The following is a 19,082-nucleotide window of genomic DNA, read 5'->3' on the forward strand; positions in this document are numbered from 1 at the left end:
AGATGGTATGTTATGATGAAATGTGAGTGACTTTAATATATGTGAATATGAAATGGTTTTATAATCAATTTTCCTATAAATTGTTAATTTTCATATTTAGCCAATGATGTTGTTATATGAAGTGGGATTTGACGTGCATATTGGAAATATGATTTGTTTTGTTTGATTGGCTTGATTTGATGAAGGTGAGGGCTAGTGGTGGACCGTTAACCCATTGTCATGGGGTTTGTTGCTTTGAAACATGTGTCAATGCTCGTTTCATTATTTCTTTTCTTGTTTCGTGGAGCCTTTATAACTTGAGCAATTTGATTCATGTGTTGTTTCATTAATTGGTGGTTATGCAATGTACTCCGCGATTCCGTTGAGTGATGGTCCGGAATCGTATCCTGGTTTGGATTTCGTTGAGTGATGGTCCAGAATTGTACCCATTCGGATTTCGTTGAGAGATGGTCCGGAATCCCTCCTACTCCGCGATTTCGTTGAGTGATGGTCCGGAATCGTAACCATTCGGATTCCGTTGAGAGATGGTCCGGAATCCCTCTTACTCCGCGATCCCGTTGAGTGATGGTCCGGGATTGTATCCACATTAGTTCATTGAGTTTAGTTTGAGATGGTTGCAAAGGTGTAGGCTTTGGATGAACAGTGTCGTCCTAATTCTACTTTCATTGTGTGTATGTGAATATGGGTGTGAGATGTTATGGTTGTTTGAAATGAATTTTTGGATGTCCGGGTGACTCCCTCAGAGTTTTCCAAAGTAGGGCATTGATTTCTTATGAAAGATTTATATTCAAGGTTTATAAATTATGATTGATGGCTAGTTTTATTATTGTATCATATGCTTATTTTATTGTCCTTCAGCCGAGCCTCTCAGCTTGTCTAGGTGCCTGATTTGCCAGTGCACCAATTTCATAATATTTGGCATTGACTTTACATATGACAGGTCTGGGTAGATTATGAGAAACCGCTTGATATTTTGGTTCCGTTGAGTGGTCCGGAACCCAATGTTGTTGGATTCCGTTAAGTGGTCCGGAATCCTTGCTCTTGTTCATTCCGTAAGGTGTTCTTAGAATCCTAAATTCGAGTAGATGGGAATTACCCACAATAGATATTGTGAAAATAAATTAGAATTACCATGTTATTATTCTTAACCCAAATTGGGAATTATGTAGAGTTCTTTAATTAAATTCGTGAAATGATATGTTATCTCACTGATTGATTAACGTAATTAAATATTAATATTGTGCTTCGTAATTCCTTGCTATGTTACAAGCTATGGATCGGAATATAATGTTGGAAGCATAGTGATTGGTATGATGAAGTGAAATGTGATTTAACTTGGGTATTGGAAATGGTTATGACACATGATTGTAATGCATATTGAATTGCTTGAGAGATGTGAGGTCTAGTAATGGACCGATAAGCCATTGTGATATGGATTTGTTGCTCGAGATTGTTTCGTTGATTTTTGGGAATTGAGTAACTTGAATCATGTTTTGTTCCTTCGAGTCGTTGTTATGTTTCTTGGACTTCTGTTCAGTTATGTTGTGTGGTCCGGAACTGAGTTCGGCTTGGATTCCGTTGAGTGATGGTCCGGAATCATATCTTGATTTGGATCCCGTTGAGTGATGGTCCAGAATCCCCTTTGATGCCTTGATTTCGTTGGGTGGTCCAAAATTTCCTTTTTTCAAAGATGTAGTCTTCGGTCGAACTGTGTCACTCTAGCCCACGTGTTTCGACGTGTTGTATGTGTTATTGATGATGTGATGGTTGGCGTTATTAATTGACGGGATTGTGGAATGATGTTGGATATGAGTGTGGTTATCATGAGGATTTTAGTTGATTAATATTTCTAGAGAATCATGTGTACTTTGTTAATTCTTAACTATGTTACACACTATGAAATGCGATTTATGTGGAAAACGTGATGAATTACGTGATGGATGAAGTGGAAAGGTTAATCGTCATGTGGGATTGTTGTGTTGGATATCATGGTTATTGTTATGATTAGACTTGTTGATAAATGTGGCTAGAGAATGGTATTGTGCTTCGTTGGTTCTTTGAAGTGATATATGTTGTGAACTGCGGTATCATGTTGCGACATAATGATTTATATAGTTGGAGGGGAAATCATGTTTTTCAGATGGGTTTGTTATGTAACCCTGAGTCTAGTATTTTCATGCTTGTCAAGTTCTATTGATTGATTGAGAAATGTTATACCTTTCGACTTAATCGGACTGTGTTATATGTCAATTATTGTGCATGACGAACTACGAATGGCTTGATCCCTGTTTAGGGTATGTAGGCATTCTAACGGGGAGGTTAGATGCAGCCATAAAACATACGAAAAATAACTATGCGATTCGATTTTTGGGTTGTGCTTGCCCATATCCCGGAGGTGGGATATGATAGATACGGATTTTTGGTGACGTCACGTGTCAATTCTGGACATATGTCGGGATTGGGGCGTGACATTTTATCCAAAATGATCTTGAGATTGACATAGCTTCTCATTTTGGTCGACATTGAAAATCGATTGAAGTGGTCCTTGAGTTTGTCCATGGTAAATTATTTTGGTTATTTAGTGAAAAATATGTCAATATTATCATTAAGTAGAGGAGTTGGTTGACAAAAATACCCTTAAAAATGTGGTCACATTGTTGTTCACGTGACAATTTAACGAGAATATGACAGATTTTTCACGGAATGACCAAAATAATTTATAGTGACAAACTCAAGGACCACCAAAGTGTGGAGTTATTCTAATCTCAATGACTACTTTGACTAAAAAGTCATAAAAAATAATATTTGGTTGCTCAACAATGAATATGAATTTATACTCAAAACTTTTAATAGTCGATTAATAGGATTTTATCCTTATGTTCACTATGTAAAGATTAGATATGCAATAGTCAATTAAAACTAAAGCGGTTTAAGCAATAACTGTAGCAAATAGATAGAAGGTTCGTAATACTATAGTGATTAGTGATTGACTAAACGAACTGTCTCTTTTCTTAAAAAATGATGCCTCTAATACTACTAGTTTTGAGTATCAAATCCCTAATTACAAAGCAAAATCAAAGTCCTCTCTAATTAAAAAGCAAAATACAAGGTTGTCTAATACTACTAGATCTTCGAAATGAAGATTAGCTAAGAGTTGATCAAAACAAGGCCATGACGAACTCGTCTAACCAGCCGGCTTGCTTTATCTTGGTCGCTAATGTTTGTTATGCTTTTGACAAAAACAAATAAATAAAACTGCATGGGGGGCTACTATTCCTATTACTATAGTACTTTATATCACCGATTGATGCAAAGTCCCAGCCGTTTCCTAATTCGCTGCTTGTTTATTCCCTCCCTTTGTTATTTACGTATATAAGCTACATTGTATGCACAAGAAAACCATAAAAAATCAGAACCTGCGTTGCAGTTTTGGGCCTTCCAACATGGCCTCTACCGGCTTAAACTGCCATTCGCTTGCCTGGGCAATGCTGATAGTAGTAGTTCTTGTTGCTAGGGCCAATGGCATTGACATTTTTCTCGAATGGCATGTTACACTTGATACCACACTCAAGCCTGTGACCCAGGATCAACCTGTGAGGAAAAAACAAAAAACTATTAGTTTAGTATTTAGAACTTAGTCCTTGGCATAGACCAAATGTTGGTATAAGAATTTGAGGAAATGGTCTTGCTGGAGCAGGAATGGCATACAACAAAGGTTAAACTCATAGCACGATGGAGTTTCCGGAATAAACTGCCCAATTCAACCCGGTACAAACTGGACTTATGTGTTCCAGACCAAGGATCAGATACGCAGCTTCTTCTACTTCCCTTCCATCAACTTTCACAAGGCTGCTGGAGGATTTGGACCTATTCATGTGATCAACCGCAATGTCATTGCCGTCCCCTTCCCCAGACCAGAAGCTGAATTTGATCTCCTTATTGGCGATTGGTTTTATGACAGTTACCAGGTCTTTCACCTGACATTTTATTTAGGAACAACATCTATTTGCTTCATTTGTTTTTAGCTGACACTTTTTTTTTTGCGCATGGAATTCGAATAGAGTACTAGGGCACTGATGGGCATTCCTCTAGTGGCTTACCACGCAATCCCAGATATTTTTTTGATGAATGGAAAAGGCTCTCTTGGTAACCCCATGTCAAAATCCTCTGAATCATTAATGTCACACAAGGTACTTTAAGTCGGATTTCAACACTGAATTCAAACCTCACAAACAACAATTATTACCGCTATTTAATTTACGATAGCGTGACAAATATTTCATGATGGCATATTTGTTACGCAGGGATGACTTACAGGTTGAGAATATCAAATGTGGGGAATGCCTTGAGTTTCAATTTCAGGATTCAAAACCATCAAATGGTGTTGGTTGAAACAGAAGGATCTTGCACTGATCAGATCGCTTTGGATTCTCTGGATGTGCATGTCGGCCAATCATACTCGGTTCTCGTCACAGCTAACCAAAATGCAGCTGATTATTACATGGTGGCATCTCCTAAGTTGGTCAACACCTCTGAATTTACTAGCCTCGTGGGGATTGGGGTCTTGCACTACTCCAATTCAGTCTCACAAGTTAGTGGTCCCCTGCCTGATGGCCCTGATCCTTTTGATCTTGATTTCTCAGTCGATCAAGCCAAGTTTATTAGGTAAGAAACCAGCTTCATCAACAATTATTGTGTAGTATTGGAACATCTTCGTACAAACAGTACAATGTTACCTATTTAAGCGTCATTGCATAAGTGGGTGAGGGAGATATACTATCGGGTATTATATACATGTTCATAATAGGAAAATGCTAATCACATACCCATTTTACCTTCCACACACTCTTGTCGATTTTTGTTCATTCATCTTTTTAAATTCATTCGGTTCGACGACTAAAAATTGAAAGAGGTGTTAGAAGTAAAAAAGAGTGTGTGGATAGCACTACCCTTTTAATATATTGTCAATTGGTAACATTATCATTATGCGATAATATTGCACTTTACGGTTTCAATAGAAAGTTAATGACTTATATATGCTATATAATCAGCTTGGAATAATTCTCATCATACACATTCTAATGTCTCCATTTAATTTGATCTTTCACCATGATCAGGTGGAACTTGACTGCAGGAGCTGCTAGGCCTAATCTACAAGGAACCTTCAATGTGTCAAATGTGACCCTATCCCAAACGTTCATCCTCCAAGGTTCAGTAGCTGACCTTAAAGGTGAACCACGTTATGTTGTCAACAATGTGTCATACAAAACTCCGGAAACCCTTTGAAACTCGCCGATTACTATGTCAATGGCACCGGTATGTACCAACTTGATGCTTTTCCGATTCATTCTGTCAATGACGATGCGGCATACGGTCGTGACCGGAATCCACATCGGGTGGATAGAAATTGGGTTCATGAACAGTCTGGATGCCATGGATTCTTAGCATTTGGATGGTTTTGGATTTTACGTCGTTGGGTGAGCATCAACCTATACATGTGACATGTTAATTTTGTTTTTAGAACATTAAGATATCCACCGCATTAACAGTCTGACAACATTATGTATATGGTAATGGTCTACAGGTTTGGGAATGGAGATTGGTCAACGGATTCACGTGACACATACAACCTCTATGATCCTGTTGTGAGATCAATAGTCCAAGTGTACCCTGGAGGATGGACTGCAGTTACATTCCTTGACAACCCTGGGATGTGGAACTTGAGGGGCAAGAACTCTGTGAGAGTTTATGATGCTGACCCTAACCCAGCTAAGGAGCTCCCCCTACCCGAAAACCTCCTTCGATGTGGTTAGTGCATTCCATTAATCCCATGATTAAGCTCTTCAATTAGCGTAATTCAGTCTCTAATCGAAATCCTAATCTTTGACTTTATTTCCTCTAAATTTGAAATTACAGGAATATTTTCTTCTCCTCCAGCTCCAGCCCCAGCTACATGGACTTGATGCTGATTGAAAATAGACACGGCGCCCGGCTCTAGACTAGACGAAGCTGACTTAGTAGAATAATGTCTGCATTATGAAGAATTTGCAAATAATGTCCAAATATTGTATACAAGTTTTTTTTTGGTCAATAATATTGTATACAAGTATAACCACATGTAAACCTGAATTAATTTTTTGACCTTTCTGCTCTACAAATTTCAGTTAATTCATTGGCTTTGTTACTGTATTTCCTTGGTTTATACAAAAACGGTGTCATCCATAAAAAATTGAACAAAAAACTAACAAATTACTCTATAAAGCATTAGTACGCGTTTTAATTACAGCTTTATATCTATTTAGTTAGAAATTGAGCAAAAATAGTACTTTTTTAATTCAATCCTAATCGTTCATTATATGTGTTACTGAATAGTCTGGACTATTAAATAAAAATTGCAGATAGAGATGAAAACTATTAGACTTATAAAGACTTTGATTGTATTTGTAAGATTTATACTGAAGGAAGAAATCAAGAAGATGATGAAATTGGATTTGCAAATCCCAAAGCACAAGTCATGCTCTTGTTGTTTGGACATTCATCTCACAACAGTACAAAAATAGCCGTTAGGCTTTTATAAGAGAGAGCCTATGAGCTCATCTCAGCCATCCAAAGTAATTCTTTATAAGACAATGCCACTTGCTCACGTCTAAACTTAATAACTAATCTCAACCATTGATCAATAACAAACGATTGACACCTCAACCAAACTAGATCAGTCTTAATAAAATCAGTTTAGACACTTAATCTCAATAAAAACTAGAACTTAACATTTTATCGCTTGCACGTTGGTTTAGGAATATTTTGATATAGACGCCTCAATTTTGAATTTTCTAGATCAAACATTCATGGCTTTTAGTGATTTGATTAAATTTTTTTTTTTTGTCATAATTTTGGTGCTATATGCACATTATATTGTAACAAATTTCCTATAATCTAGCATTTTGATTACACTCTCCTCTGTTAGAGATAATTGTTAAAAAAAAAAAAAAATTGGTTAGATTCAATTTATTTTCACACTAATACTACAATTTAGCAATAATTATCTATGATTGAAGATATATTCTTTCCAAAATAGTTTCAAATATTTTAAAACCCTCAAAATCAAACGTACCGAAATGAGTTTTTCTTTTAGTATGTTAAGAGAAAATAGGATTGAGAATAATATAAACGTACCAATACACAATGTGTACAAAATAAAAATAATGTACCAATATTAACAATATGTATCAAATAAAATGTACCAAAATTGCAAATAAACGTACCAATTAATTATTTTTGTAAACTCAAACGTACCCGCAGATAATATATACGTAATATATTGTACCTAATAATAATTTGTCAACAACTATATTAAAAAAAATATAATTTCACAAAAAAAAAAATTGAAAAAATTACGGAGCTTTTATGTTGATCACCAACTATTTGAAAAATAAAAAACCATTTGGAAACAGAAATAATATTAAATGTTTGTATAACAAGAGAAGAAAAAAAATTGTGATTGAAAAAATATATTTGGAAGAAGAGAAAATATAGTTTAATTACTAATATCTCCACTAAATAAGGAAAAGTGTATCTTGCAGATAAAAAGATAAATTCAAAAATTATTTTACTTTTAAAAAATAGAGATGACTATTGGTCAAAGCACTTTAATCAAATTTTAAAAAGGCATAGATGTTTAATTTATTTGATATAGAAAAACTACAGGAGATTCTAATTTTTCCATTAATATAAAAAAGTATATAAGAAATTTATTCCTTTTCTCCTTTGATATACGGGTTCAAATCTTCTCTATCAAAGATTTGTGCCAAAAAAAGCAAAGCCTCTTGTAATTTGACATATGTCTAAATACTTAATGTGACATCCCACATCGCTCAGGTGAGTGATTCTTAAATGTATATTCTCATCCCTACCTAGCACGAGGCCTTTTGGGAGCTCATTGGCTTTGGGTTCTGTGGGAACTCCAAAGTTAAGCGAGTTGTGCGCGAGAGCACTCCCATGATGGGTGACCCACTAGGAAGTTCTCGTGTAAGTTTCCAACAAAACCATGAAGGTGTGTTGGGGGCCCAAAGCGGACAATATCGTGCTACGGTGGTGGAGCGGGCCCGAAAAGTGATCCGCCCCGGGCCGGGATGTGACACTTAACACTTAACACCCTAACCTAACAGGGCTAAGTTTTTACAAAAAATTTAAAACATACTAAGATTTAAAACATAAAGCCCAGCCTCACCGGAGCGCGACCGACCCTGACCCCGTCTACCACTCGGCTCCACCATCGGAAATCTTTTTCTGCCTCTGTTTCCTCGTTTCTTTCTTTTTTTTTTTTTTGAATGTAAGATTCCCCGTCCACTTTCTTCTCCTCCGCCACGCCTTGTATCTCAAACTGCTCCCAGCAAATCGAGCACTCGGAACGTACCAAGCGAACTGGTGCGGGAGAGAGAGAGGAGATGAAAGAGGAGACGCGGTAGCCGGCGACGGAGTCGAGAGGCTGAGGAAGAAGTTGTCGGCGAGGAGGACCGGGAAGGGAATGTGCAGTGGGGAAAGCTTTGGTGGCGGCTAAGATTTTGTGTTTTTCAGTAATTATTAGTTATTATTTTATTTTAGTAACTCTGTTAAGTTTTGGGGTTGAAGGAGCTATTTAATAAAGAAAAACTAATGAAAAGAGTTTGAAAACTTTAAATTTTAACGATAAAAACAAAATAAATGATAAAGTTAATAGTACCAGGTTTGATTTTTTAGTGTAAAAATATGATTTTTCGTTAAAGTGAACAATACTGCGAGTTTTTTTTTTGTTAAAACTCCCATTTAATAATAGCCACATGTCGTGAGCTCATGGGTTGGCATACGATGATAAAGCACTACATTTATTTTTTTTTTTAAATTTTATTGTTATTATTAAAAAAAACGAAAGAGTTCAAAACTATTACAATAAGTTAAGAAAAAAATTTCGAATTCCAAAAAGACAATAGATAGAATCCAACATCTTTCACTCTTTCTTTAAATAAAAGTTGAGAAAATAAATTTGAAAATATTTTCAGATTAATAGTCACGTAGTATAATATATTTAACGAAAATAGCAAAATTGTAAAGTTTAATTGAAATTCAATCATCTTCAACAGAAGTCCAACTAAATCAGATCTCCCTCTCCAATTAGAGGTCAAATAAAAAGAAATAACTAGTCCACGATCTCCTAAAGTGCTGAGAAAAACAAGGAAACTGATCTTATTCTTATTTAATTTCAAACGTCTCTCTCCAATTTTTTTTCATCTTTTCCTTGGCTTTTTGTGTTTACACCTCAAAAGTGCCGTAGCTATCTTATTTTACGTTCTTTCCGCAGGCGTTTATGATAACTATGCTATTGATTTAACGATTATATAATTAATTAGTAGCTAATTAGCCTTTATTTACGTGAACACAAGGAGGAGGAGGAGGGTAGTTTACTGCAGGCTTTGCATACGAAGGAGTTAAAGTCCATGCAAGATGGCATGGCCTAGTGTTGATCGTCGTCAATGGCTGATCAATTTTCCTGCAACTCTTTTCATATTCTTTGCCCTAGCAGTTTCTGCTGAGGATATTTTTCTTGACTGGCACGTCACACTTGACACAAGTATCAAACCGGCATCCGTCGACCAACCGGTATGAACAAAATCACAGATTACTAAAAACTTGATTTTATTTATGTATTTTATCTTCTTTGTTTTCCTGAGATATTCTACACTTGGTAAATTCAGGTTATAGCCATCAACGGGCAGTTTCCGGGGCCGCTAATCAATGGCACAACCAATGATATGTTTCATGTCAATGTGTATAATGAAATGGATGAACCGCTTCTCATAACTTGGTAGGGCCAAATATCTTTGTTTATTTCGTATTTATTGATCAATACTCTCGTCAGGGTTTCTTTGAGAGTGCTTTATTTTACGGGATTCACCTTTTTAAAGATCGGGCTAGGGATTTGAGAGGCCTAGAGCCTAAAGATTAAGGGGTGTAATGGTGCAGGAATGGCATACAACAAAGACTAAACTCTTGGCAGGATGGAGTATCAGGAACAAACTGTCCTATTCTTCCTGGCAACAACTGGACTTATATGTTCCAGTTCAAAGATCAAATTGGCACTTTTTCCTACTTCCCCTCCCTCAGCTTCCAGAAAGCCGGAGGAGCTTTTGGTGCGATTCGTGTCAATAATCGTCCAGTTATCCAAGTACCATTTCTGAAACCAGAAGCAGAATTTGATCTTCTCATTGGTGACTGGTACGAAAGAAGCTACAAGGTACGTAATTCACAACCGACCAACATGTTATTGATCGACAAATGTGAACTGTGACCAAAATATGTATATTTGTTATGTAACAGGAAGTTAGGTCCTTGATGAGCACCAAGTCCATGGCATACAACAGCACCCCTGATAAAATTTTAATGAATGGAAAAGGTGCATATTTGGTACCTCCTACAGAAGTCCATGAGTCCTTAAATGTTACAAAAGGTACATAGAAAGATGCATATACATTTATCAAGTTTTTCCACAACGTGGTTAACCGCATTTGGACATGTCGTATATTATTCACTGTTCACTTACATTTGTCGATTTTGTGGTTGATATGGCATGACTGATCTAAATATCATTAAATATGCTATTGTATATATGCAGGGAAGACTTACAGAATTAGGATATCGAATGTTGGGACTGCATGGAGCTTCAATTTTAGGATTCAAAATCACAGAATGGTTTTGGTTGAAACAGAAGGATCCTATACAAATCAAATTACATTGGACTCTCTTGATGTTCATGTTGGGCAGTCCTACTCTGTGCTTGTCACAGCTGACCAAACTGTTTCGGACTATTACATGGTGGCAAGTCCTAAAATGTTCAATGCCACAGATGTGAACAAATTTGGCATTGGTGTACTGCACTATGATAACTCTACCACACCTGCCAGTGGGTCTCTTCCAACTGGTCCTGATCCGTTCGATCGAGAATTCTCCATCAATCAAGCTAAGTCCATTAGGTAATCTTCGAGACTTCATTTATTACCAATTAATTTTGGGTTAGATGTTTTGAACCGGTCGTCTTGTCTTGTGATTAATGCATTATATCGCCATTTTATGATTGAACTTTTTTGCCTTGTGAAGGTGGAACTTGACCACAGGGGCTGCAAGGCCTAATCCACAAGGATCCTTCAATGTTCATAACGTTACACTGTCACAAACATTCATCCTTCATGCATCCATAGCAGAGATCTTTGGTTTACCTCAGTTTACCGTCAATAACGTGTCTTACTTGGCCCCAGACACACCACTAAAGTTGGCAGATCAGTTTCTCAATGGGTCGGGAATTTACGATCTTGATAAATTTTCTACCAACTCTTCGAATGTTGAATCCGTACGTGGAGTTTTTGTTGCCACGGGGACACATAAAGGGTGGATAGAACTTGTTTTCCAGAATGATTTGGAGGATATGGATGCTTGGCACTTGGATGGATTTGGATTCTTTGTTGTTGGGTAAGTACAAGTCTAACATACTTAGGGCAACGTTTCTTGTCATGCAAGTACTTGTGCGAGTGATTAAACCCAACAACATAATATATCACTCTCACATTTCATACTAATATTGTATCTTGAAATTTATTTCTCAGCTTTGGAACTGGAAAATGGAAGCCTGAGTCGCGCTCTAGTTACAACCTCTACGATCCGGTCGTGCGATCTACTGTGCAAGTGTACCCGGGCGGATGGAGTGCAGTTTATGCATACCTTGATAACCCAGGAATGTGGAATTTGAGGTCACAACACTTGAAAAATTGGTATTTGGGGGAAGAGCTTTATGTGAGAGTGTATGATGCCGATCCAAACCCTGCCAAGGAAAGGCCTCCTCCATCTAACCTCCTTCTATGTGGTCAGTAGTAGTGTTGTTAATTGTATCCCATCTCCTTAATTAAAATCTCGGTCTTATTATTAAGTTGATAATCCTCTTCTTAAATAATATGCTAGATTTATTTACTTTATTTTAGTTTCATTTTTGCAGGAGCGTTTGCTCCTTTTGCCCCAGGTGCTCCACTTGCACCTTCTCCGCCTGCAGCTCCGCCACCGAAGCCATCTAAGGCACCATCTTTGCAAACAGCAGCAGGGTAATTAACCACTCCTGATTATAATTGTTTTAGTTTGAAAAATTTTAATCCAATAATTTGAAGCTAACCTATCTTTCTTTCTTGTTTGCATGTCTGTAGGTTTCACATTGCTTTGATCTGCATTGTTGCAACATTCTTTCATATTTCACGAGGATTATCAATTTTTTGGTAGGGGTAGCAAAATGGCCTTAGAAGTTAAGAAACTAAATTGTTTTTATTAGAATATTCATTGGACAAAGTCCTACATTATTATAGTATATTTTTTTGGATATTCGATTTATTATAATTGGCTTAAGTTTAATATGTAGTCTTGAGCAAAGAAAAGTTTCACACATTCTGGTCTATCTTAACATGTTGTAATAGAATTATATGGCTAAATTACTTACTTCATATTATTCACAAGATTAAGAATATATACACGATCTTTGTTTCACAAGAAAACATAAAAGACACAAAATATACAAAATATATCCTTCCTAATAAAGGACTCCTAAAATATTTACATAATCTTACATCCTTAATTAAGACTCACGTTAACACCCCCTCTCAAGTTGGTGCATAGGTATCACACATGCCCAACTTGATGAGTGAGTCATCAAACTTCCTACTACACATGACATGAGTAAGAACATCTGCCAACTGCTCTTCAGAGTTCACGAATGGTATTGACACAATCTTCTTCTCAAGTTTCTCTGTAATAAAATGCTTATCAACCTCCACATGCTTCGTCATATCATGTTGCACTGGACTGTCTACTATATCCCTTGAAGACTTGTTATCATAATATAGTTTCATAGTCTCCTTCGGTTTGAACTTAAGTCCCCAAAGAAGCTTCTGTAACCACAGAATCTCACATATCCCTTGTGCCATACCTCGGTACTTAGCCTTAGCAGACACCCGCGATACCACTTTCTATTTCTTACTACGCCATGTGACTAAATTCCCTCCAACAAAAGTGAAATAGTTGGATGTAGAACGCATGTCCGTTACATCACATGCCCAATCCGCATCGGTAAATCCTTCAATTCTTAGATGTCTTTGTCTTCCATACAAAATCCCTTTACCGGGTGTAAACTTCAAATATGCTAAAATACGCATGATAGCCGCCATGTGATCTACACTTGGTGAGTGTATAAATTGACTCACAACACTTACCGCACAAGCAATATCAGGACGAGTATAAGCCAAATAAATCAGTCTCCCAACAAGTCTTTGATATCGCCCTTTATCAACCGGTTTCTGGTCCGGATACACCCCCAAATGATGCTTTTCCACAATAGGAGTATCCACAAGCTTACACACTAGCATACCTGTTTCCTTTAACAAATCCATAACATATTTACGCTGAGATAAGAAAATAGCTTTAGTTGAATGAGCAACTTCAACCCCAAGGAAATACTTCAAATCACCCAAGTTCTTCATCTCAAATTCTGCTGCAAGCTTCTCTTGCAATTTCACAATTTCACTGGAGTCATCTCCACTGATAATCATGTCATCTACATAGATAATTAGAGCAGTTACTTTATTTAGTCTTCGCTTCACAAATAACGTGTGATCGGAATGGCTATGATGATATCCATTCCTCTACATGACTTAAGTGAACCTATCAAACCATGCACGAGGTGACTGTTTGAGCCCATACAGTGATTTCTGCAATCTACATACTCCTATTTTTCCACTGGCATCATACCTAGAAGGAAAATTCATTAATCCAGATTTCCATGAAGGAAAGCATTTTTCACATCGAACTGGTTTAGTGGACAGTCCATATTTGCAGCTAAAGAAATAAGAACACGTACCGTATTCATTTTGGCTACGGGAGCAAACGTTTCTTGATAATCCGCGCCATACGTCTGAGTATATCCTTTCGCCACCAATCTTGCTTTGTATTCATCAATCAATCTGTAGCTTTGTATTTAATTGTGAACACCCAACGACATCCAACATGCTTCTTCCCATTGGGCAACTTCATTACCTCCTAGGTCTTATTTTTTCTGTAATGCTAACATCTCTTTATCCATCGCTTTCACCCACTTTGGATCTTTCAAGGCTTCCCCCACTTAGGTAGGGATTTCAATGGACTCCATATTATTCACCAAGGTTTGACGTTCAGGTGCAAGATTCATGCATGATACGTTGTTAGCTATTGGATACTTCACTTTCCTTTCCGGAGAAAACCTGTTAGGAGACACACCTCGATTTTGTCTTGGTGGCAACTTATACGTACTTACAATATTATTTGGATTAGTTGCATAATCATCTACAATACTTACCTCAGGTATATTCAAAGAAGATGTATTAGACGACGATGTAGAGCTAGAGAGAGGGTAATACATTGCTAGGCTCAGTAGCAGATTCAATTACAGCAAACTATTTAGGATTGCTCTTAGCATGAATTTGCTTAACCAAACTACCACTATCAACAGTTTCTTGCTGTTGCTGGGCATCACTGCTTTCGGTAGCAGTTTATTGAAACTCCCCTATTCTATTCTCGGCAGAAACCTACTGGAACTTCTTCATATTGCTCTCAACATCAGCTCCATTTACTCCCCTTGCATCCACGGCTCCCCTTATATCCAACCAACAAAGATCACCCATAGTATCACTAGGGTGGCAATTTAATCCGTTAAACCCGATACCCACAAGTAATCGACCCGAACAATTAGGTTTCGGATAGCAAATTTCGGGTTTTTTACAGTTACGGGTAACCGTTGGGTAAATTATTCGGTTATAGTTATACGAGTATCCAATCCAAACCCGTACCCAAACTCACCCCGTTTTCACTGTTTAATAAAAAAAATATAAATATTTATTATATATATGTTTTTATAAAAGAATGAAATCCATGTGCAGTGTGCAGACTTGAAACTTTAATACTCCATGGGAGACCACAAAAGTCTTGAGTGTGCAGTGCACACTTCAAAAGCCTTTTGAGTTCTTCTAGAAAACATACACCTCTTGGCTCTTGATCGTGCAGTGTGCAGACTTCAAACTTCAAGTCTTCAAGCGTTTAAGTTCTCTCATAAATTGTGCAACAGTGCATATTGCGAAAGATGAGCAAGCTTGGAGATTGGAACTGTAGGTCATGCAATCATCTCAACTTTATCCCAGCCTACTCATCTTTTTCCTAGTCACATTTCACCTGGCCTGCTCATCTTCATTGCGAAAGAGGGTTTGGCTTTGGCAGCGATGGAAGTAGCTCTGGTCGCTCCAGATGGAAATCTAGAGCCTGTTCATCTTTCTCCTGGCCTGCTCATCTTTATAATGGGAAAACCATTACCCGATGGGGAATCCGATATCCAACGGGTTCGGTTACGGAAAATACCCGTTCAGATTTTTTTCGGTTTCGGGGGAAAACAAACGGGTTCAGTTATGGGGATGTCACATCCGAACCCAATCCGCCCCATTGCCATCCCTATGCATCACTCTCCCCTTGGTGATCTGAAGTCAAGTGGAGTGAAGCATAAAAATTTCGGATTCTGAAAATGTAACATCCATAGTCACATACATATGGCAGGTGTCAGGATGGTAACACTTATACCCTTTATGATGAGTGGAAAAACCAAAAAATACACACCTAAGTGCACACAAATCAAGTTTACTTTGATGAATCTTTTGAATATGAACATACGCTACACACCCAAACACTCGAGGAGTGAGAGTATTCGTGGACATTACCAAAGCATGTTGGGTGAGTACTTGAAAGGTGTTTGAAAACCAACAACTCGGGATGGCATACGGTTGATTACATAAACAACATAAGTGACTGCTTCAGGCAAAAACGCTTAGGAATGGAAGCACCAATGAGCAAGGCACGAGCAGTTTCAAGAATATGGCGATTTTTCCTTTTTGCCACCCTATTTTGTTGTAGAGTGTAAGGACATGTTGTTTTATGAATAGTTCCTTGATTACGAAGAAATTCAAACACCTCAAAATTAATATTTTCACCTCCATTATCAGAGCAAAGAACTTTAATAACAGTGGAATATTGGGTCTGAATCATCTGAGAAAAAGACCGAACCACCATACTAACATCACTCTTATTTTTCAACACATACAACCAGGTCATACAAGTGCAATCATTAACGAACATAACAAACCATTTAATTCCAGAAGAAATACTAACAGGGGACGGTCCCCAGACATCAGAATGCACGAGATCAAATGGAAACAATCTTTTATTCATAATGGAGGAAACAAAGCACAATGGCTTTTAGCAAGAATACATACTTCACACTGTAAGTCTGATTCATTGATTTCACGAAATAAACTAGGCAACATACGCTTTAAATAACCAAAAGACACATGGCCCAACCGGCGATGCATTAACCAAACTTCTTGTAAATTACTAGCACGAGATGCTCGAATAACATTAGCTCTTCTAGGAACGATGTCATCCACATAATACAACCCCTCTCTCTTAGTGCCAAGCCCAATTATCTCCTTGGTTTGAATATCCTAATGTATACAAAAGGACGGATACATTAGAACAACACAATCCAACTGCTTAGTAACTTGTGGTATAAATAATAGATGATGAGATAAAGATGGAACGAGTAAATAGTGATGCAATGAAAGAGAGGGTGTGAGACACACTATTCCTACTCCAACAACTGGAGTAGTAGTACCATTGGTAGTAGATATGCACTTTCTATGAGATGTTGTCATATATTAAAACAAAGTCTTATCGTAAGTCATATGAGTCGTTGCACCAGAGTCGAGAATCCAACATGTATGATGATCAGTATCGGAGGCTAAGGGAACATGTCCCACAATATCTGTATCGAAGGCTAAGGGAACATGTCCCACAATATCTGTATTAGATGATGATTAACTAGTACGAGTCAACAGAGATTGACTCAGATCATTAGAGGTAATCTCGGCTTCCTTAGTACTGCTCAGTTTGGTAGCAACCAAGGATGCATGTCCTTCACTTGTTCCATTATTTGCACGCTTCTTTGCTTGCAATCGTTTCTTCAACTCTGGAAACCATTCGAGTACTCCATGCTTCCCAAAACATGTATCCTCAGTGTGGCAGGTTTGACCACATAAAGTGCACTTCAAATCATCTTTGTTTTCTCTAGTAAAGGGACCAGAATTTAGAGATGAATTTGAAGACCCATTGAAATGAAAACCCCTAGATGGTCAAGAAACCATGGCCACCGCATGTAGCCCTCCTTAGCTGATTGCGTTACTCTCACCCATCATGGTGGCATGGCGTTGTTCCTCACGTCTAACCACAAATAACACATCTTCAACGGATGGTAAAGGCTGAGTTTGTAGAACATCATTGCGAACATTATCAAAGATATAATCTAGACCTGCTAGAAAAACATAAACCCGGTCCAATTGGATCTCTTCTCGAAGTGTCTTCAAATCATGAGCACACTCCATCTTAATTGGCCTGCGTTGATCCAACTCCTACCATACGGACTTGAGATCAGCGAAGCAAACACAGGACGTCCTTCATGATGAAGTTGGAACGACTTAAACCTTCAGTTTATAAATCTGGGAGATTCCAGAGCCATCTAATATGTTCGAGCAACCTCTTCCCATACTTCTTTGGCCATGCGAAGGTGAATGAAAAATCCCATGATAATAGGATCCATAGAATTAATCAACCACCCTTTCACAATTGCATTCCCCATCTCCTATGTCTCATACTCAGCATTGCCTTCATTTTGTTCCATGATACTTCATGTCACAAACCCTTTTTTACTACGTCCAGCGATATGCATCTCCAAAACTTTGGACCAAAGGGGATAGTTTGATCCATTAAGTTTGATAGCACTCGGCGCAGCAGAAACTTCATTCTAAATTACCACAGTTGAGGACAGATTGACTGGTTGAACCAGCGATTTCACCCTTAAGATTTTGTACTATGCCTCCCTCCTTGTTGTTCACCATTGTTGTATTGCATCATGCTCACGATAGCACAACAACACATTCACGACAACACAGCAGCACAGACACAGCAAGAACAACGAGCATAGTTCTTGCAGACACAATAGCAGCACGATGAAAAAGTTTAAAGTTAAAGTTACGACAAACCAGGCTCAGATGTTAAATAGAATTACATGGCTGAATAACTTACTTCATATTATTCACAAGATTAAGAATATATATACATAATCCTTGTTTCACAGGAAAACATAAAAGGACACACCAAAAAAAAAAAAAAAAATATATATATATATATATATATATATCCTTCCTAATAAAGGACTCCTAAAATATTTACGTAAACTTTACATCCTTAATTAAGATTCACATTAACAATTGTGAGAACCCAAGTGACTATCGGAGGGGCAAAGAGGGATTTGCGAACACTTTCAGGGGCATATTACTGTAAATAAGCTTTTTTTTGCTATTAGTATTGAGATTGGCTTCTTCCTCACCTTGTTGATGAAGAGAGACCATTTTTTTAATCAATTGAGCTAAATATTGATTGCTTGAACTTCTCTAGATATATAACTGTGTTTACACAACAAACAAAAAGAAAAAGAAAGAGAACATTTTTGCTCACCATCATAACTGTGACGTATGCTCACTATACACTTAATCATTGTTAGTATTGGCCAAATAAGAAAGAAGGGATCCATTCGGCCCAAGTCAGCATGTTGGATCAAATTTTCTGACATATATACATGACGGGAAGAATAAATTGAGTCCATATAATTATAATACGTGAATTAGTAAAACTACGTGATCATATCCGCGTGGACCGAATACAAACATATTCAAACTTCTCAAGTTAGGTCTAAAGCCTCATTTGCTCAAATTTCTCTACTTTGATGACTATGTTCAGACAGCAAAAAAAAGATTAAGGAAAGGACTTCGACTTTGGCTTATGTCGCGTCAACCAACACATGTTGCGTATAATTACAGTTTGGCAAGAATACATAAAACACGCGCACATTGAACTCATTTGATAAAACGATGTCACTAAAATTTCTACAAAAT

General features: G+C 37.4%; 2 protein-coding genes and 1 pseudogene across 2 annotated transcripts; 2 read left to right on the forward strand and 1 right to left on the reverse strand.

The window, feature by feature from the left end:
* Positions 1 to 3,443: 3,443 nt before the first annotated feature.
* Positions 3,444 to 5,963, forward strand: LOC148699082 (monocopper oxidase-like protein SKU5; annotated as a pseudogene).
* Positions 5,964 to 9,477: 3,514 nt separating this feature from the next.
* On the forward strand, positions 9,478 to 12,291 carry LOC137719753 (monocopper oxidase-like protein SKU5). Its single transcript, XM_068458782.2, has 9 exons — positions 9,478 to 9,633; positions 9,729 to 9,838; positions 9,997 to 10,267; positions 10,351 to 10,480; positions 10,646 to 11,003; positions 11,128 to 11,496; positions 11,631 to 11,887; positions 12,017 to 12,119; positions 12,219 to 12,291. The coding sequence occupies exons 1-9, from the start codon at positions 9,478 to 9,480 to the stop codon at positions 12,289 to 12,291; spliced, it is 1,827 nt and encodes a 608-aa protein (XP_068314883.2).
* A 374-nt stretch (positions 12,292 to 12,665) lies between these two features.
* Positions 12,666 to 14,717, reverse strand: LOC148699083 (uncharacterized). Its single transcript, XM_088698290.1, has 3 exons — positions 14,626 to 14,717; positions 13,275 to 13,599; positions 12,666 to 12,953 (listed from the first exon to the last, which is right to left on the reverse strand). The coding sequence occupies exons 1-3, from the start codon at positions 14,715 to 14,717 to the stop codon at positions 12,666 to 12,668; spliced, it is 705 nt and encodes a 234-aa protein (XP_088554416.1).
* Between the last annotated feature and the right edge of the window lie 4,365 nt (positions 14,718 to 19,082).

The sequence above is a fragment of the Pyrus communis genome, chromosome 1 (assembly GCF_041283825.1).
Source record: "Pyrus communis isolate YQ-2024b chromosome 1, ASM4128382v1, whole genome shotgun sequence".
Taxonomy (NCBI): domain Eukaryota; kingdom Viridiplantae; phylum Streptophyta; class Magnoliopsida; order Rosales; family Rosaceae; genus Pyrus; species Pyrus communis.

What these genes read in the sequence shown, in the direction of transcription:
- LOC137719753 (XM_068458782.2), top strand. Translation starts at nt 9,478, where the DNA reads ATGGCATGGCCTAGTGTTGATCGTCGTCAATGGCTGATCAATTTTCCT. An exon ending in TTTGGATTCTTTGTTGTTGG is followed by an intron (nt 11,497 to 11,630) that starts GTAAGTACAAGT and finishes TTTATTTCTCAG; the next exon opens with CTTTGGAACTGGAAAATGGA. An exon ending in ATCTAACCTCCTTCTATGTG is followed by an intron (nt 11,888 to 12,016) that starts GTCAGTAGTAGT and finishes TCATTTTTGCAG; the next exon opens with GAGCGTTTGCTCCTTTTGCC.
- LOC148699083 (XM_088698290.1), bottom strand. Translation starts at nt 14,717, where the DNA reads ATGGGTGATCTTTGTTGGTTGGATATAAGGGGAGCCGTGGATGCAAGG. An exon ending in AGCAATATGAAGAAGTTCCA is followed by an intron (nt 13,600 to 14,625) that starts GTAGGTTTCTGC and finishes CATGATTATCAG; the next exon opens with TGGAGATGACTCCAGTGAAA. An exon ending in GTCCTGATATTGCTTGTGCG is followed by an intron (nt 12,954 to 13,274) that starts GTAAGTGTTGTG and finishes CTGTGGTTACAG; the next exon opens with AAGCTTCTTTGGGGACTTAA.